The sequence below is a fragment of the Cimex lectularius genome, unplaced genomic scaffold (assembly GCF_000648675.2).
Source record: "Cimex lectularius strain Harlan isolate CLEC.00 unplaced genomic scaffold, Clec_2.1 scaffold5, whole genome shotgun sequence".
NCBI classification, from domain to species: domain Eukaryota; kingdom Metazoa; phylum Arthropoda; class Insecta; order Hemiptera; family Cimicidae; genus Cimex; species Cimex lectularius.
Genome location: NW_019392993.1, coordinates 4178537 through 4196590, shown reverse-complemented (window position 1 = coordinate 4196590; position 18054 = coordinate 4178537). Strand labels below are relative to the sequence as shown.

The window sequence follows — 18054 nt, the reverse complement described above, 5'->3', positions numbered from 1 at the left end:
ACACTCCAATGGACCCGCTCTTTCCAACTGCATGAGAAAACACTGCAACTCACGTGAATAGTACGTTTTTAGTAGTTTAAACCTTTTTTTTTTCCATAAATAGTAATTGTAGTTATTAATACTTTAAATATAGCCGACTTTGCAGAATATTGCAGCAAATGTAACTTCCTAATTAATTTAAAAAATCAAAAATAGCATGAAACTTGGCAGTATGAAGGGTAGAAAATAGAAAACAACAAGTTTAAATATTTAAAAATTGCCCTCAAGTTAACACCTCTGGGAAATCATCTCTAGTATAACTTAATAACTATAAAAATCTATATAAAAGAGAGAGGCTCCCTTTTTCCTTCCAATTGCACTTAATTAAAGTTGTCTGTAGGGCAATACTCAGTTATAATCCCCAAGTATGAGGGTTGCAAGGATAGAGTTAGATAAAGTCAGCATAATAAGCTTAAAAAGTAGAAAAAATTGTATTATAATGTGTGGTGATTAGTGACCGTTAATCGATATTTATTTACAAATCGTGAGATGCGGTGTGGAAAAAAATTTGTATTATAATTTTATCTTTAAAAGATTATTTTCTATTAAAAGAATGTTTTCTAATGCATTATTTTCACTTTCCAATTACACATCAATTCTATTTAAGTTACTACATTCACCACCCAAGAAATTCTGCTTTTAAAGACAAACTTTATTTTTTATTTTCTAAATAATACAGATTAAAAAAATAGGACAGACATGTTGACAGTGCAGTGGTCAGACTAAGTGTGTGGGAAATGGGTGCCTCAGAGTTCATCTCTGGTCTTGATTGCGAAGTATAAATTTGACATAAAAAGCACTAATCATTTGGCTGAGTTTTTTTCAATGTTATCTTACTATGATTCTAAATATTTAATACAAAATCGGCAATTTCCCCAATCGATGTAGAGGAAATTTCGTAAACTAAATTCCTAGAAACAGTACAAATTATTGAACATAATATAAGGGTAAAGAGGCAACGAAGAGGCCGATGAATTGGCAGAGGAAAGTTTGATGAGGGCACTTATTGGTACTGAACCTTTTTGTGGCATTCCAAACTGCCAAAAACGTGGATTCATCAGACAATGGATTAAACATAAGTAATCTGTTCAACAGGAATTTAGCCCAGTTCAGAGGTATGCACAAGCCATTGCATAAACTAATACCAAAACTACTAAACCTAGGACATGTTAGCATTAGAATAATAGTTGGACTGCTAGTTGTACACCGCATAATCCGAAGGCATATGCAGACTCGGAAAGGCAGAAATAAGCCTGTGCATTGCAAGGAAAAAGAACAGACGCGGAACATGTCTTCTGTTGGTGCAGATAAAAATGTAGGCTGAGATTCTATTCCTGGGAAAGGAAAAGCCCGGTTTTCACGGATATGCACGGGAGTCCTTGAAAAAGCTTTGGGATTTGTTAAAAAGTCTTATGCTTAATGAGCAGCTCTAGACAAAATGGAGATGCACAATACACCAATACTGGTCGCGTTGCACAGGTCATATAAAAGCCGACTCCTACTCTAATCTTCATCTTAATCTTACAAATAATATGACGGTTATTAGGTGAGTAGCATAACTATTTTCTAAGATCTTAAATGGCCGTTTCATGATGTATTTTGAGATTTTTAGTTTAATTTGAAGTTCAGGTTGTTGATTTACTTCTAAAATTTAAATTTTCTGACCAATAGGTCTTTTACGTGTTCAGAGAGAAAAATCATGGGGCAATTGCAGCGACCCACTGTTAATACCTCCAAAAATCAGATTTACACCCTAAGATGGTATATGCAATTGGTGGGGTTGGAAAGTTGTTTTATTAAGAGCTTCTTCCGCCCAACCAAACCGTTATTTCTAGTGGATACTGCACATGTTTGGAGAAATTAGTCAATATTGGCTAATCGCTAGTTTTCCTTCAGGATAACACTTGCCCTGATGGTTTCTGCAGGCGTCGAAATCGTTCGCGCTTGGCTGTGCTTCCCTACTTCCCTATTAGCCTGACATTGCCCTTCAGATTTTCACATATAACGGGTTCTGCAAAATACTATTAATGGAAAAAACTGTAATTCAGGATTGCACAGAAGTAATAACACACCCCGGAGTTCATCGCTTAAAAACCAGAAAAGTTTTGGGTGGATGGAATCACAAAATTACATAGAAGTTGGCAACAGATAGTGGATCAAAACAAACGCTTTTCATTCAATTTGTTTACGAGTACCTAAAAGTTTTCATTGAATTTACCATTAAAAAAACGCTGCGGACTTATTTTACGACCTAATAGATACTTTACTTTTTATTCTTGGTTTATACACAATGTAAATGTTTACAATGTTTATTGCTAGTAATTGAGTAATGTTCACACTACCACGTGAGATAGCATAACTTTATAAAAGACCATCAAATATGTATATTGTTTATATTATTTTAATTCACTATACATGAAAAACGTATATATTATGCTAATAAACACACACATCACTGTTATATATGTTCCTGTACCTTGTAAAATTTTTAAGGGAGTGTTAATATGTGTTGAACTTAAAGTAGGCAAACTAAACTCGTAGAGCCTCTACAGGTACATATGATCCAGTTTGAAACCAAGCATAACCACGATTTAGCAGCAGGAAGTTGAAGTAAAATATCTTTACAACTCTGAAGTCTAGAAGCTAAACGAGAGGATAAAGGATAAGATAACATAAATTGACAAATATTGTATTATCTCTCTCTCTCTCTCTCTTCTCTCTCTCTCTCTCTCTCTCTCTCTCTCTCTCTCTCTCCTCTCACTCTCTCTCTCACAAAAGAATCAGATCCCTAGGGACGAGGAGGAAAAGCTTATTAAACAATTTGTAGTATTTATTTGTTTTCAAGTAATTATCGACCACTTTTTCACCCACGAACAGTCTAGTTCAAAGTACGGTCTTCGTGAAAATGCGAATTAAATTGTTACTGCCAAGCTTTCGACCTATTTTAAGGTCAACATTCTTAAACATTGTATTAAAACATTATTATTATCTTAAAACATTCTTAAATGTGTATTATAGAGTGACATATTTAATTTTTTTACAGGCGAACTAAAAACTCAGTCCTGAGGAATTTTTCGAACTTCGTGTATTTTCTTTGTACTACTATTTGTCCCTCAGGAACAGTCTGGATCAAGGTGTAGTCGTGAAGAAAAAAGAATTCAGTTGTTACTGCCAAGCTTTCGACCTATTATATCAGGGCAAAACAACCTTAATGCAGTCCTTGGCAATGTTAGGGCTGAGTCGATTTTCTCTGAAATTTGGGATCGCCTGTAAAAAAAAACCTTAAATATGTCAATCTGTTGTTTTGCCCTGATGATGACCTTAAAATAGTTCGAAAGCCTGGCAGAAACATTTGAATTCCTTTTTTTCTCAAGTCTATGCCTTGTCGCAGTATTCGTAAGTATTTATTGGTTGTATTTGACCCGAGCACCGAGAAAACTCGGGTGTGTTTTTCCCCTCCGTTTGTTCTAGCGTGAAATAAGCGTTCGGCACAGTTTTATCGCCGGTTTTAGCGAGCCGAGGCCCCTCTCCGTTGGAAGGAGAAAAGGAAAAATTATGCAACCCGCGCCCGCCTTCATCATCGGTGTACGTTCAGTGCGGTTCATGTCTTCAGAGTGCCATGGATAATATCACCCCACCGGCGGTACTCAAACAGGTAACGCATGTCCGAGAGAATCGGAACCGATAGCCGAAAGTAAACCTTGGACCTATTTACCTATGGAATATTTTTCAGATATGTAAACTATAACGATAAACTCAAAATGGGTCTCAACTTTAGTTGCTATTGTAGAGATATATTGTTAATAATATGTTACAGAAACAATAGGACCTTTAAAAACACATGAATATGTATGCCTATTATTACTAATAATAACTAATCGATTATGTATTCTTACAAATAGATAGTTTTATACTTTATAAAATTTTTGGTAGTCTCATGAATTTACACTCTTAAATTTGAGTGATTAACAAGTAATTTCATTCAATGAAGCTTTGCAAAAGTAAAATACCTTAACATAAATAAATAAAATACCTTAAATTAATACCTCATTACATTAAGGTAAAGGTCCAGGGTTAGTCGACTTAAAACGTAAACACAACATTAATTGTTATCTAACAACATTAATGTTTGCCTTTTTAGATGTTACTAATTGTTAATTGTTACTACTTTTACATTCTTCAGATAACAAATATAGAAAATCACTTTTAATTTCATCCATTCCAGAGCCAACTTGTCGAGTGAGTTAATTGGGATTTTAAATGTTTTCTTTGATAAAACAATAAATTTGAGTAATTTTTAAAAGCAAGATTTTATTAAGTCGAGAAGATCACGCCCGGGTGCTTTGGCCAAGAACGGACGTTGCGTCCTTTACATAGCCCAAGCCATGGGTGTGCCCTTCTACCACCCACTAGGTCTACGGCGGTTTAGGGCCAACGGAAGTCTTAATCGAAGAGAAGGTAGTGCGGATCGTTTTATTGTCCTTACCGCACTCAGGATATTTAACAGCTTCGTTGGTAGATACCCAACTCCAAACGGTCCGTACTGTAAGGATGAGCACTAAAGAGTCATCAGAAAGCGTCGTGAGAATAGCCTAGTCTCTAGACGTCCCACATCAGGTTGTTTACTATTGGAGAGGAATCGAGTGTAAACGCTTGGTCACTCGAACAATGGGGGAGTTATTCACAGATTAGTGTCGGTTTGATTTGTGGCAATCAGATGACTGGGACCGTGTGTGGAGAAGACGTGAAGAACGCTTTGCTTCATGTACCATGGCGTGAATCATAGCCTTTTCAAAGACAGTCAATTACAGTAAGGAGTGGAATCAACGTGCAAACCCGTACCGAACAGTTCATAGTATAGAATGTATCTTTGACTGTACTAAGGTTCGTTGCGGAAGTTCTTCTGGACGCTATAGTCAAATTCCCTCCATTGGGGACAACTTCGTGTTAATGATAATGCCCGACCGCGATGCTCGAGTTGTCACCCATTACTTGAAGGATGCTGATTTGGCCATTTTCTCCTTGGACACTTATAGGACATGATAGACGTAGTTCGCCGCCTCCAGCAAGCGTTGAACAGCTTCAAACTTCTTCTTGCTGAAGAATGGGATTCTGTTCCACAAGTCGCAATCCGATCGCTTATTTACTCGATGCCTCCGCGAGGCCAGATGAGGTAATAAGCGTTATTAAGAGCAAAACTAGGTCATAAATTGTTAGTTAAATTTTAATCTATCACTAAATGATTTTCCGGTGTTTTGTTGAATTTTCTTTCAAACCATGATAACTAAATATTTTATTTATTAAAACTCATCAATGTAATCTCGTTTAAATTTGGTTTACATTAAAATTAGTAGAAATAATAAAGGTGAGTTGAGTATGTCGATTCACTTTTTGTAAATGATGATTCTACTTACAGATTTGTTGTTTACAGGATTAATAAATATAAAGATAAAAATACATATAATTTGACATAAACAAAAAAATAGGGTGTCCGGTTTTTGTCTCTGATTGTATAATTTTAAAAAATTGAAAGTCAAAAAAACTTACATACATCTCATCCGAAAAACGACACGAACATCAAGGAAAAAATTGAATTATCTTCTTATATCGACATTTATTAATATGTGTGTATATACATACTAATATCTATGTAAATATATTTTTAATTTGTTCCATTAGCAAAAGTAATTATTTTAATTGTTTTAGTATTTTTATTGAAAGTGTAGCCGCGTCGAAAAATTAGTGTCACGAGCAGGACTCGAACCCTCGACGACATCGGGATGGGTTCGAGTCCCGTTCGTGACATTAATTTTTCAACTCAGACACACTTTGCATAAAAAATAATAAATCTAATGTATTTAATCGAGTCTATATATTACATAAAAAAAGGAAGCCAAGATCTAGTAAACATTTTGATCCAGATTTGAAAAAATATTTCACACTATTCATTATAAACATCTCAACGAAGGAAAACATTTATCAGCTAGCACAATCTGACTTTTGTTGATTAAATACTGAATATTCATCAATTTGTCTTTAATTCAGAGACAATAGGTTCAGGGGGAAAAGCGCAATCAGTACATTTCATTTCTCAAAACCGATAAGATCTATCTAAAAAATCATATTGTTGGTCAAAATCCAAATAGAAATTATGGTTTTTTAATTTCTTATCGTTTCTTCCCAAAGATAAATAAATAAACAACACACAAAAAAATTAAAATAAACCAAAATTTAATTAATTAAATGGAACAAGAGCACCCAGGAAAGAGTCGATCGAAAGTGTCCATCGCCTTGAAAAACCTGATATTTAAAGATTTGTTATCGTTTTATTTCCAAATGAGAAAAGGTCGACTTGGAAGACAAGTGATTGGAAGAATTCTCAACATTTGATTCCCAAAAAAACGAGAGCGACTTGTAAAACAAGTTATTTGAAAGATTGCATAGCATTTCTTATCGAAAAGAACCAAGAGTAGCTTGGAAAACCACCCAAAAGAGACAAGGCGATTTGAAAGACAAGGGATTTGTTGATTCCTTAGCGCGTAAATCCGAAAAGAAACAAGGGTGGAATGACAGACAAAATATTTGAAAAACGCCCAGAATTTCAACCCCAAATCAGACAAAGATGAATTAAAAGGCGAAATATTTGAGTCTATCTCAATATTTCACTCGCAAAAGGGACAAAAGCAGCTTGGAAGACAAAAGATATGAACTTTTCCAGATTTTTCATTACTTATTTATTATCTATTATTTTCCAAGGGTAAAATTGCAGAAGAGAGACAAGAGTGTGACAGAAAACTGGCTACTGAATGATTTCCCGGCATTTCACTCCTTAAAGAAACCTTAGAAGACCACAGAAAAAGGAAGTTTGGAAGAAAAAAGACATAGGGAAAACATTTATTCTGTTCATTTCTCAGTATTAAAAATCCTAAAAGGAATAAGGGTAGCTTAGAAGTCAAAATATTTGAAAATTGCCCAGACTTTCGTTCCTAAACTAGATAGATAAAACGTGGAATACAAAATTTTTGAATTTTTGCATTTCATTTTAAAACGAGTCAAGGGTCATTAATCACAAGAATTGTCATAAGTAAAAGTAAATTAATTAATTAATTCCTGTCTTAGAGGAGAGCTTAATGTCTAACTACCTGTTGGGTATCGGACCATTGGTAAAAACCGGTGTACAAAACTTTATTAAAATTATTCTCAATTAAAATTCCATGGGCCATACACCTGAAAAAATATTTGAATTGAATCGAATAAGGCTGATTTTTTCACTTTTGAATTTTTTATTGTTCTAGTTATTGTATAAACAAGTTTATTTATCTTTTTCCAATCCAGCTTATAAACAATATTTTTTACTTGACAAAATTTCCAGAGGCCAATACGTCTATGAAAAATTGTTTCTAGATTTCTCATTTCCTCACTACCCAAGCCAATTTCATCTATCGAACACAACATTCAGATCACTTATCTAACAAATTTTTATTTTTTAACCTCTCGCCCCCTCCCAAAAAAATTTCATTTTTAATTCAGATGTTAATACATCCTATAAGCACAATTCTTGGTAATTCTCAATTGAACAGCAAATAAGCAAATATTGGCCATAAAATTATAATAAAACTTCTTGAGTATAACCTGTCATATGACGTAGTGAAAAAAAAATATTTCGTACAATTCTTTGATCTAATCCTTTATGCGTTCACCGTTTATGCAATCTCTGGTTAGTTTTATGTCACTTGTTACACGTTTAAGATGAAGAGATGAAGAAACGATTTCATTTTATATCACGGATTACACAAAATTTGAAATTACTTTTCTCACTTTTTGTTAAGTTTTAGCTGCTTAATTTCTTTAATTTATCGGCCTATTTCTTTTTAAAATATCTCAGTATTTGCCAATTTTGCAAATGCCTTTAACTTCTAAAATATTTTCCATGATTGGCGGAATTTCAATTTAAGAACTCATTATGTCTGCATGATTAAATGGCTAAATTTAAACAAACTTTGCAATAAAAATAAAACGTTATGTCGGATAAATTATTTTGTTGTATTACTTATAAAATAAATTCCTTACAACATTGAGAAAAAAAATTGTGTTGCAGAAGAATGCAACTTTTGGTAAAGCATTGCCTGCTTGGTTAGAAATAGGTTTTTCTCAGCTAAAATAAATTTAGCTAAAGGCTGGGAAAGTTGAAAATGTTCGATAGTTCACCTACACTTGAAAAGTTGAAAAGTTCTTAAGAAATTTGGAGGTTTTTTGTTTGTTTTTCGAAGTGGTAAAATTCGACAGACGATCGCGGAATTCTTTCATCGGTCGAATTTCAGACGAACAAATTTTCCTTCCCAACGATTTTCAATCATAACACCAGAGAAGTAATTACGTTTAAAATGCAATTAAATTTCTTTCCGATTCGTCAGCCCTCTGGAATTAAACGAGGAAACTGATTACCAGTTAATGCACGGGGACACATCATCGGCCCGGAATTATTGTTTTTACTGTAATCTTTCCAGGGGTTTTTTTCGTTCGATTAGCATTTATTCATCGATGATTTATGAATAATGAACGTTTATATTTGAAAGAAAAAAAATTGCACAGGATATATATGATCAGAAAGACTAGAAAACTTATATCCTGGAGCCTAGAATCCTTGTAGTAGTTAAGGGTAAAATAAAATTTTTGTAACTTTATAATCATCACAAAAATTTAGGTTATACCTTTAATTTGGCCACATGAGATACACAAAGGTAAACACAAACACAAACCTTAAAAGGTTGGAAGTTGAAGAAACAAAAACAGTGGTTAGTGGTCACATAGAAAGTACATAATTACTTGTGTTGTGAATTTGATGAAACTTTAAATTTAAAAATCTAATCAACTAAACTTATTCCTATTTTTCATTGTTTGACAAGTATCCATGTTTGCATACACTTTACGGATAAATAATGAATAAGCATGAATTTTTATGTCAAAAAAGGTTTAAAAAAACGCGATTCCCAAGATGCCAGAAAAGTCGTTTTCCTTGGGATTTAATAGTATGGGCTATACAATGATCGGATTTCACTTTTTTCTTTTTTTAAAGGGTCAATTTTTGTGATTTTCCTTTGACTGTTTAACAATACGCCAGTTTTCATGGACTGTAGCCTTTCAAGACAGCAGTTCTTTGTTAGAAGCCTGTTTTCTCAATTGAAACTGTATGATTTAGATTTTTTGTGATAGAATGATTTATTGATTAATTTGTCCGACTTAAAATTTTAAAAAATCATTCCTATTTTATACTGTATTTTATATAAAGTGTACTTCTACTTAGACAATAGATTTTTCATTATATTCCTTATTTCTTTTAAATATTGAAGTGTTTTTAACAAAACCCCACTAAGATATTTAAGTAAAGTCATATGCATAAAGAAATATTGTATTCACAGTCTCAAAATATAACGAAAATCTTTTCAAACATGAGCTTTTAACAAAACAAAAAAAGAAATACGACTCCCAAAATGTCATTTAGTTGCATGACCAGAAAAGTCGATTTCCTTGGCATTTAACAGCATTGACTATAAAATAAATTGTATTTTTACATTTTTTTGCAAAATTTTAGCAATTTTGTTTAGACAATTTAACAATATGCAAATTATCCTTGATGCTGGATCTTCAAAGCGGTAGTTCTTTGATAGAATCCTCTTTTCAATTGGAATTGTATTTTTGTAATGCTCGTATGATTAATTATAATTAGGTCGATGATTTATTGGTTCCTTTATCTACTTTAAATAGTACATTTATATCAGTACAAAGAGGACGATTAAAACATGACATTTTCTTTTCTGAAATTGAGGCTGGATTATTGCTTCACAATTGGCTTAAAGCTTCACGTAATAGGTGTAACGAATGATTAAAGATTCTGGAATAAGATGTGGATAAAGTTTTTTTATTTTTCTTTCAAATGTCGTCAGAACCTAATTCTCGGCCTTGTTACGCTCAAGTTCTGCAATAGCGCGATGGAGCGGTAAGCGAGACAAATGCAGTTTTCCTACAAGGAAAAAGAATCAAAGACGAAAGAAAAGGAAAACATAAATTCAACTAAGAAAGTTTTCTATTTTTCCTGGGCGATGGTGGCTGATCCGCCGGGCGATTCTATTAGGCCAAGGTTGGGCCGGGGATGATGAATTGTTTGCCGACAATGGGCCAGAAGAGCCCGGTCACAATCTCTTCTGTCGCTTTAATGCTGTCAACCTTCACACATTTCACCACGGCAAGGATAAGATTGTGAAAAAACGCGGAAATGGAAAATCGTGTACAATTTACATTTCTGATTATTCCGACGTCGGAAAATTCGCTTTATGTACTGAGGCAACGACATAATAATATATACTGGATAGCACAGAAATGACTGAACACAATTGACCAGGAAAAATGTTCATTTTTTACGTAACAGTATCTTCTAATCTTAAGATAATGGCACTACTTATAAAATTAAAAAATAGAAAGCATATTAAAAATCAACCGTATAAATAATAATTTGACTTCGGACGCCATAGAGACGTTAAAGATGCCATACCGTAAATCCTAAAATGAAAGGTACTATTTGACTTCCGGAAAAATAGAAATGAAAAGAGGAAAAAATGGCAACATATTTTGACTTTGGAAAGGATGAAAATTGAAAGATACCATATGGCAAATCCATTTTGTGAAAGTGAATATTTTGACTTTGGTTAACATAAAAATGGAAAGATGTAACAATAACAGTTTATTTTGACTTAAGGCACCTTAGAAACTTAAATATTGCCATGCAATCCGCTGCATAAAAATTATATGATACGACTTTGGGTAACATAGTATAGAAATGGACAGGCGCAACGATGACAGTATATTTTGACTTTGGGCACCTTAGACATTCAGTGATGTCACATGGTAAATCAACTTATTAGAAAGATGCAACACATATGTTGACTCTGCGGACGACAGTAGAACATTAAAGATGAAATATGGTAAATCAACCATATGAAAGATTGTATATTTTGACTTTGGGAACCTTAGTAACTTTAAAGATGCCATACTGTAAATCCACTATATTACAAAAATGCAAGGATAACGGTATTTTATTTTGGGGAGGATGGAAATTGAAAGATGCCATATGGTAAATCAGCTGTATTAGAAACATGCAGCAATCGCGGTATATGTTGACTATGCGGACAGTAGAAAATTAAAGATGAAATATGGTAAATCAATCATATGAAAGAATGTATATTTTGACTGGGAACCTTAGTAACTTTAAAGATGCTATACTGTAAATCCACTATATTAGAAAAATGCAACGATAACAGTATTTTGCCTTGGGTAGGATGGAAATTGAAAGATGCCATATGGTAAATTTACTATATGACAGATTGAATAGTTGGACTTTAGTTATCAAGGAACCTTAGAAGTTGAAATAAGCCGTAAATCCTCTTTATGAAAGAATGTACATTTTGACTGTGAGACCCTTAGAAATTGAAAGATGCCATATTGTAAATCCACTTTGTGAAAGTATATTTTGATTTTGGTTAACGTAGAGATGGAAAGATGTAACAATAACGGTTTATTTTGATTTTACGCACCCCAGAAACTTTAATGTTTCCGTACAGTGAATCCACCATAATAGAAAGATAGAACAAAACAGACTATTTTGACTTTGGGAAAGATGGAAATTGAAAGATGCCATATAGTAAATTCTCTTTAGAAAGGTCGCATATTTTGACTTTGGTTAATGTAGAAATTAAAAGAACCAACAATAACAGTTTTTTTGCCTTTAGAAACCTTAGAAACTTTAATGTTCACATACGTTAAATCCAACTATGAAAATCTACATAAATATATATTACTTTGGGTAACAGAAATGGAAAGGTGCAACATTGACAGTATGTTTTGAGTTTGGGCACCTTAGGACATTCAAAGATGCCTTCTGGTAAATCAGCTGTATTAGAAAAATGCAGCAATGGCAGTATATTTTGACTATGCAGACAGTAGAAAATTGAGATGACATTGGTAAATCCACAATATGAAAAATTGTATAATTTGACTTGGGAACCTTAATAGCTTTAAAGATGCCATGTGGTGAATGCACTGTATGAAATATCGTATCGTTGGTCTTTTTAGTTAACATAGAAATGTAAAGATGCAACAATGATGAAATTTTGACTTTAGGCACTTTACAAAATTAAAGAAGCCATTTGGTAAATCCATTGTATGAAAGATTGAATAATTTAAATTGGGTTCTCTTAGAAATTGAAAGATGCCATATGGTAAATCCACTATATGACAGATTGAATAATTGGACTCTGGCTAGCATGGAATTTTCTGAACCTTAAAAGTTGAAAAAAGCTGTATGGTGGTAAATCCATCTTATGAAAGATTTTATATTTTAACTTTGATTAACATAGAAATGGAACAATGCAACAAAAACAGTTTATTTTGACTTTATGCACCTTGGAAACTTTAATGCTGCCATACGGTGAATCCACTGTATTAGAAAGATGCAACGTAACAGTATATTTGGACTTTGGGAAAGATGGAAATTGAAAGATGCCATATGGTAAATCCACTTTATGAAAGGTTGCATATTTTTATTTTGGTTAACATAGAAATGGAAAGATGCAATAATCGCAATATATTTTAACTTAGAGAATCTTAGAAATTGAAACGAACCATATGGTAAATGAACTATTAGAAAATTGTGCATTTGGACTTCGGGCACCTTAGAAATTGAAAGAAGCAATATTGCAAATATACTATAAGATAAAATTTATACATGAACTTTGATACCTTAAATTAATCAATATAAACAAATCAACTATAGTAGAGACAATATACATTGTACATCTAAGAATCCTTGGATTATAATTTTTTAATGTAACACTGCTATTTATCTTCTAATCTTAAGTTAGAAATACTGAACATGATAGGAAATGAAGATCTTAACAACAAAAAGAAATAAAGTTAACTTGAAAATCCCATTCCATTCCACAAGAGATTAGGGCAATTTGAAAAATCAAAAATTTCTGAGGATGAGTTTATCCAACTGGATTTATTATTTATCATCTTTTACAATCTTCTAATTCAGTTTATAAATCAAATCATTATAAACAAATCTCCAAAATGCAAATAAAACAGAAATTATTCCTTGATTTCCCCTCACTTTCTGATGTTTAGGAAAAATATGGTTAATCCTCAACATATTTTTCATCTTCTCATTTCTTAAATCTGATTTAAATACACACACGCGCGCGCGCGGAGGGAGAGAGAGAGAGAGAGAGAGAGAGAGAGAGAGAGTGAGAGTAAAATTGACTTTAATTAACTAAAACATTCAAATCCTTACATTTTTATGTATTTATTTAGCAGTGACATTGATTATCTGAAAGTTAGACTGTTTGTTTAGCGAACATGCATACAACATTTAAGTAAATTAACATAATAGCAAATCAAGTGAATAGAGATGCTGTAAACATTATTATTTTGTTGGAAAAGTTATTTTTATGTCTTTAATGTAAAATTTAATCATTATGCAGAAGTGCAAAATTATATAAAATGGTATATCAAATCAATAATCAAAACCACCTTGTAAGTTGTACTGCCTACTGTAGGATTGAAACTGCACCTCATTTTAAGAAGAAAAATATCTTTCATATAAAAACTGGAAAGAGAATGAGATTTTAAATAAAATTATTTTCAGGTGTGGCTGGCTATGACAGCCAGTTTGGGCTACCTAACAATAGGCCTAGTTAGAGGATTTTCCTCGCCAGCAATCCCATCAATGGAATCAAACAATCCCGAACTCATACCACACCATCAAGCACTATCTTGGATTTGTGAGTATTACCTTTGATCAATTAGTTGTTTTAACTTTAAAATTCAAAATGTATGAGTAAAATAATGCTATAGTTGCTAAGTTTTTTTAATGTTGCTATAAATGCAGAGATTATTATTTTACTACATTTACATTTTTAGCTGCAGTACCCCCTTTGGGTGCTCTTGTAGGAAGTTTGTTTTCTGGTGCGATGATGCAGCATTTGGGAAGAAAAAGAACTCTGATAATTAGCTCCCCTATGTTTGCCGCATCTTGGCTTTTCATAGCTTACTCTACAGACTGGCTTCACCTAGTCACAGCAAGGGCTTTGACAGGCCTATGTGTCGGTATTGTACTACCTTCAGCACAAATTTATGTAAAATTCTTTTGATTTTCTCCACTTAGGATAGAAATTCATAATTCTCATTGCAGGTAAGCGAGTGCTCGCACCCAAAAATAAGAGGCATGGTCGGCTCATTTCCAGCGCTCTTCATGGCAGGTGGAATCCTTATGGCTTACATTCTTGGATCGTTTCTCCTCTGGAACCATCTGGCCATGGTTTCAGCAGCATTTCCTATAATTTTACTATTTTTGCTGATCCCATTGCCCGAATCGCCGACTTGGCTGAGGTGCAGGGGAAAGATGAAGGAAGCCGATCAAGCGATGTCCTGGTTGCACAGAGAGCCTTTTACTACCAATATTGAAATGTTTACGGTCAATTCTCCAAAAGAAGCTGTGACATCACTTCCAAAAAGCAAAAAGTGAGTTCATGTTAATTTGATGTAATGGATTCAAAGAAAAGCTACATATTTATGTTTTCTGAAAGTATAAATTGTGTGGTGAGGTCTGTGTAGTGAAGAACTGACAGATCATGATCATCAGATATGATAGAATAATGAAGTTCTATACTGCTTATCATTAGGTTGTTTTTAATCACTGTAATCTATCTATCATTGCATTTGGAACTTCAGACCTGTTTTTGCTTCTCACAATTTTCAGGGTAGTTCTGTGAACAAACTACAAGTTTATCACACTGCATACGCCAAGAGGAAATCCCATAATTTGTTCATCTATCTCCAATAATTATACAATCTCTCCATTGCCTTTTAAAGCAAAATTTTCAACTTATGCTTTAATTACAGTACAAATATTAATAATAGCAAATTTTAGCTCTATTTAATATTTTTATTACATTTTATTTATTACTGGAATTTTCAAATTTGTTTCAGATCCCTTGCACTATCAAAGGCAATTTTGAAAGGTAAATTTTCCAGAGAGACATTATTCCGAGGACCCGTCCTTCTGCCGTTTGGCTTAGTGATAGCAATTATGATTTTTCAGCAGATAAGCGGGATTGACTCGATAATTTTCTACACTGTTTCAATATTTCACATAAGCGGATCAACATTAGGGGAGTATGAAGCTACAATTTTTGTCGGCGCCGTTCAAGTCGTAGCAACGCTTCTTTCTCTTTTCCTGACTGATTGGTATGGGAGAAAAGTACTGCTGCTTATCTCCGGCAGCATAATGGCGATTGCCATGACAGCCTTAGGAACTTATTTTTATCTGTATGAAAGAGGTAGAGCGAATTCTTTCGGTCTCCTGCCTCTCCTCAGCCAGCTCGCCTTTATCACAGGATTTTCAATCGGGTTTTGCAACATACCTTTCATACTGATGGGGGAGCTCCTTCCAATAGCTCATCGGAGCTTCTTAAGCTCGATAGCAGGTGCTTGTAATCTCGGCGCTATGTTTCTTGTCATAAAAACATATCCAGACATTACTCAGTGGTTAGGACCAGAAGGCGCTTTCTGGATATATGCAGTACTATGCTTTACAAGCTGTATCTTTGTGCATTTTCTACTTCCTGAAACAAAAGGAAAGAGTTTGGAAGAAATCGAAGCATACTTTGAGAGTAGGTTCAAAGATAAGAAAGAAGATCCAGTCGCTCAAGTTGAACAAAACAAATAATCTAGTCTATATCTATATTTATGAAAACTTACGATTGGGCGTTATAAAAGATCCACAAAAGTTTGGAACTTTTTAACTCAATTGATAAACCATCTAAAATCTAAAGCAACTGATGCTAAAAAGATTTTAAGAACTTGGAAACATCAACCAGAGAATGCATTTATGTGATTCTGCTATCATTAGTAAATACTTTTGTTAGTGACATTTATTAGTGTATGGGGGTGTCGGTGGCCACAACGGTTAGGCGTTAACACGGCGCACATTACTGTATGGCAAAGGTTCCCGGTTCTAATCCAGCGGTCCTGCATTCAAACCCGACATACTTACAAATGGGCTTTTTTTCAAAAACACTGGCACCCCGAGGGTTGACATGACCTCTGCAGTTACAAACCCTCATAAAATTAAATTAAAAATTTTAAAAAAAGTTATTCGTATGAAAAAAGTACACTATGTGTACAAACCATAACATTAAAAAGTGTTGTGCATACTGTTAACTGTTTAATTTTGGTGTAGAAAAAAAAACAGTATAAATATTTTATTCATCACATTAGCAATTTTTGGAGCAGCATCATACTATGTAAAATTCTTCATTGTGGTATTTTTTATATATATTTTTTTTTTTAATTTGTGGTCTGTGTTTCTGTTCTAGTAGTAAATGTAATATACATATAATTATAACAATAAAGTGTAAATGCTTTTTTAAAATAAAGATTTTATAATTGTGTACTATCATTTTTAAAGTATTATGTCGAAATGGCTTAAAAGCATTTAAGATTTATATGATTTCTGTAGATCGTTTTTTATCTTACTGGTCTACGTACCCTCGTTTGTCATTTTGATATCATATATAATGACAGGCTGACTGAAAATGATTGAGAAACCATGATATTCAAAAACGACAACAACTACAAATTTAACTACTTTTTTAGGTTTGAACAATTCAAGGTCTACATTCATATCGTTATTCCCAAAATTTATAAGAAATTTTGTAGGCTGTGGGAATTTGCTTGATCTTTTAGATTAAACCTGCAATGTGCTAAATACATGTACCCACTAGGTTATAAAATATACAATATTTCAAAATTTACATGCTGTACAGAAGGATCTGGGACACCCGGTATAGTACAGATCTGTATATTACACATGTATTGTTTTGTGCCCACTTGTGTGTTGAGAGTAAATGTGTTTATTGGTGGGAATGTGTAGTGTGAGAGGGTCAATGGTGGAACATTGAGTACCCCATTGACTCTCAATTATATTACTTACATGATATGGGTGAAGGGTGATGGAGGAATATCAAATGCTCACTACCCTAACTGAGTGAATGGTATGTAAATAGGAAATAATGTGTTTAAGAGAGTGAGTGATTGGGTTTGAATTTACGAACTTATTGCATTGGAGGCTGAAATAACTGCTGTTGATAGCCCTTGGAGCCCAGGTAAGACCGAGGTCTGACCCCGGACTGCCAACACCTGGGGTGAATGATTTTCAAGGCCTGCTGGTAATTTAATGTAAATTACACAAAAGCTGGAATGCCAGCTGCAAGAAGTGACAGACACAACTCTGTACATTTGTATGTATGTATATTCATGTGCAGATTTGAGCTTATATAAATCAGCAATCTGTATTCCCACATACATTAAGATAAAGAAAATGTCTGAAATACTCAAATAGACACCAATAAAATTGGATATCAGTTTGTATCCAAGCACAATTTTACAATTTACTATTGGATTCAACAATATAATAAACCTAGTCTTTCTAATAATCCTTGCATGTTTAAATCTGGATAGACAACATTGAAGATGAAAAAATGCAAAATGTTTGAAATATAAATTGAACAGAATGAATATTAGATTGACTTTTATTAAAATGTTCAAAATTGTCTTTGAAAATGCAGTCCTGTCATGTTGGTGGCCATTCCAAAACACAACTACTGAACTTAATTTTTGCTCTTAATTTTCAATAGACAGTAATATTGTGCCAGAGTGGTGTTGTTGTCGCAAGGGCAGGACAGTTAGCTGATTACCTTGAAGCAATGCAATCTAGAAAAAGGCCAGTCCTGAAAGGGTTAATTTGTTCAGCCAGAAGTGTGCTGTCCAGTTTGTCCTTCCTGTAAGAATATGCTGGTCAGTGAGACCTTGCTGCTAACCCTCCATATCTTCTCCAACTTGGCCAGCTCAACACAACTCTCTTTAACTATGTTGTTGGGTATTTGCTGAACACAGGAATCA

At 33.6% G+C, this 18054-nt stretch overlaps 1 protein-coding gene across 1 annotated transcript; it reads left to right on the top strand.

Moving 5' to 3' along the window:
• The first annotated feature begins 3221 nt into the window (after positions 1-3221).
• LOC106666209 (facilitated trehalose transporter Tret1-like) lies at positions 3222-16494 on the top strand. Its single transcript, XM_014393234.2, has 6 exons — positions 3222-3435; positions 3511-3694; positions 13739-13874; positions 14014-14228; positions 14285-14613; positions 15082-16494. Exons 2-6 carry the CDS (start codon positions 3659-3661, stop codon positions 15818-15820), a joined length of 1455 nt encoding a protein of 484 aa, XP_014248720.1. The 5' UTR covers positions 3222-3435; positions 3511-3658; the 3' UTR covers positions 15821-16494.
• The last annotated feature ends 1560 nt before the right edge of the window (positions 16495-18054 follow it).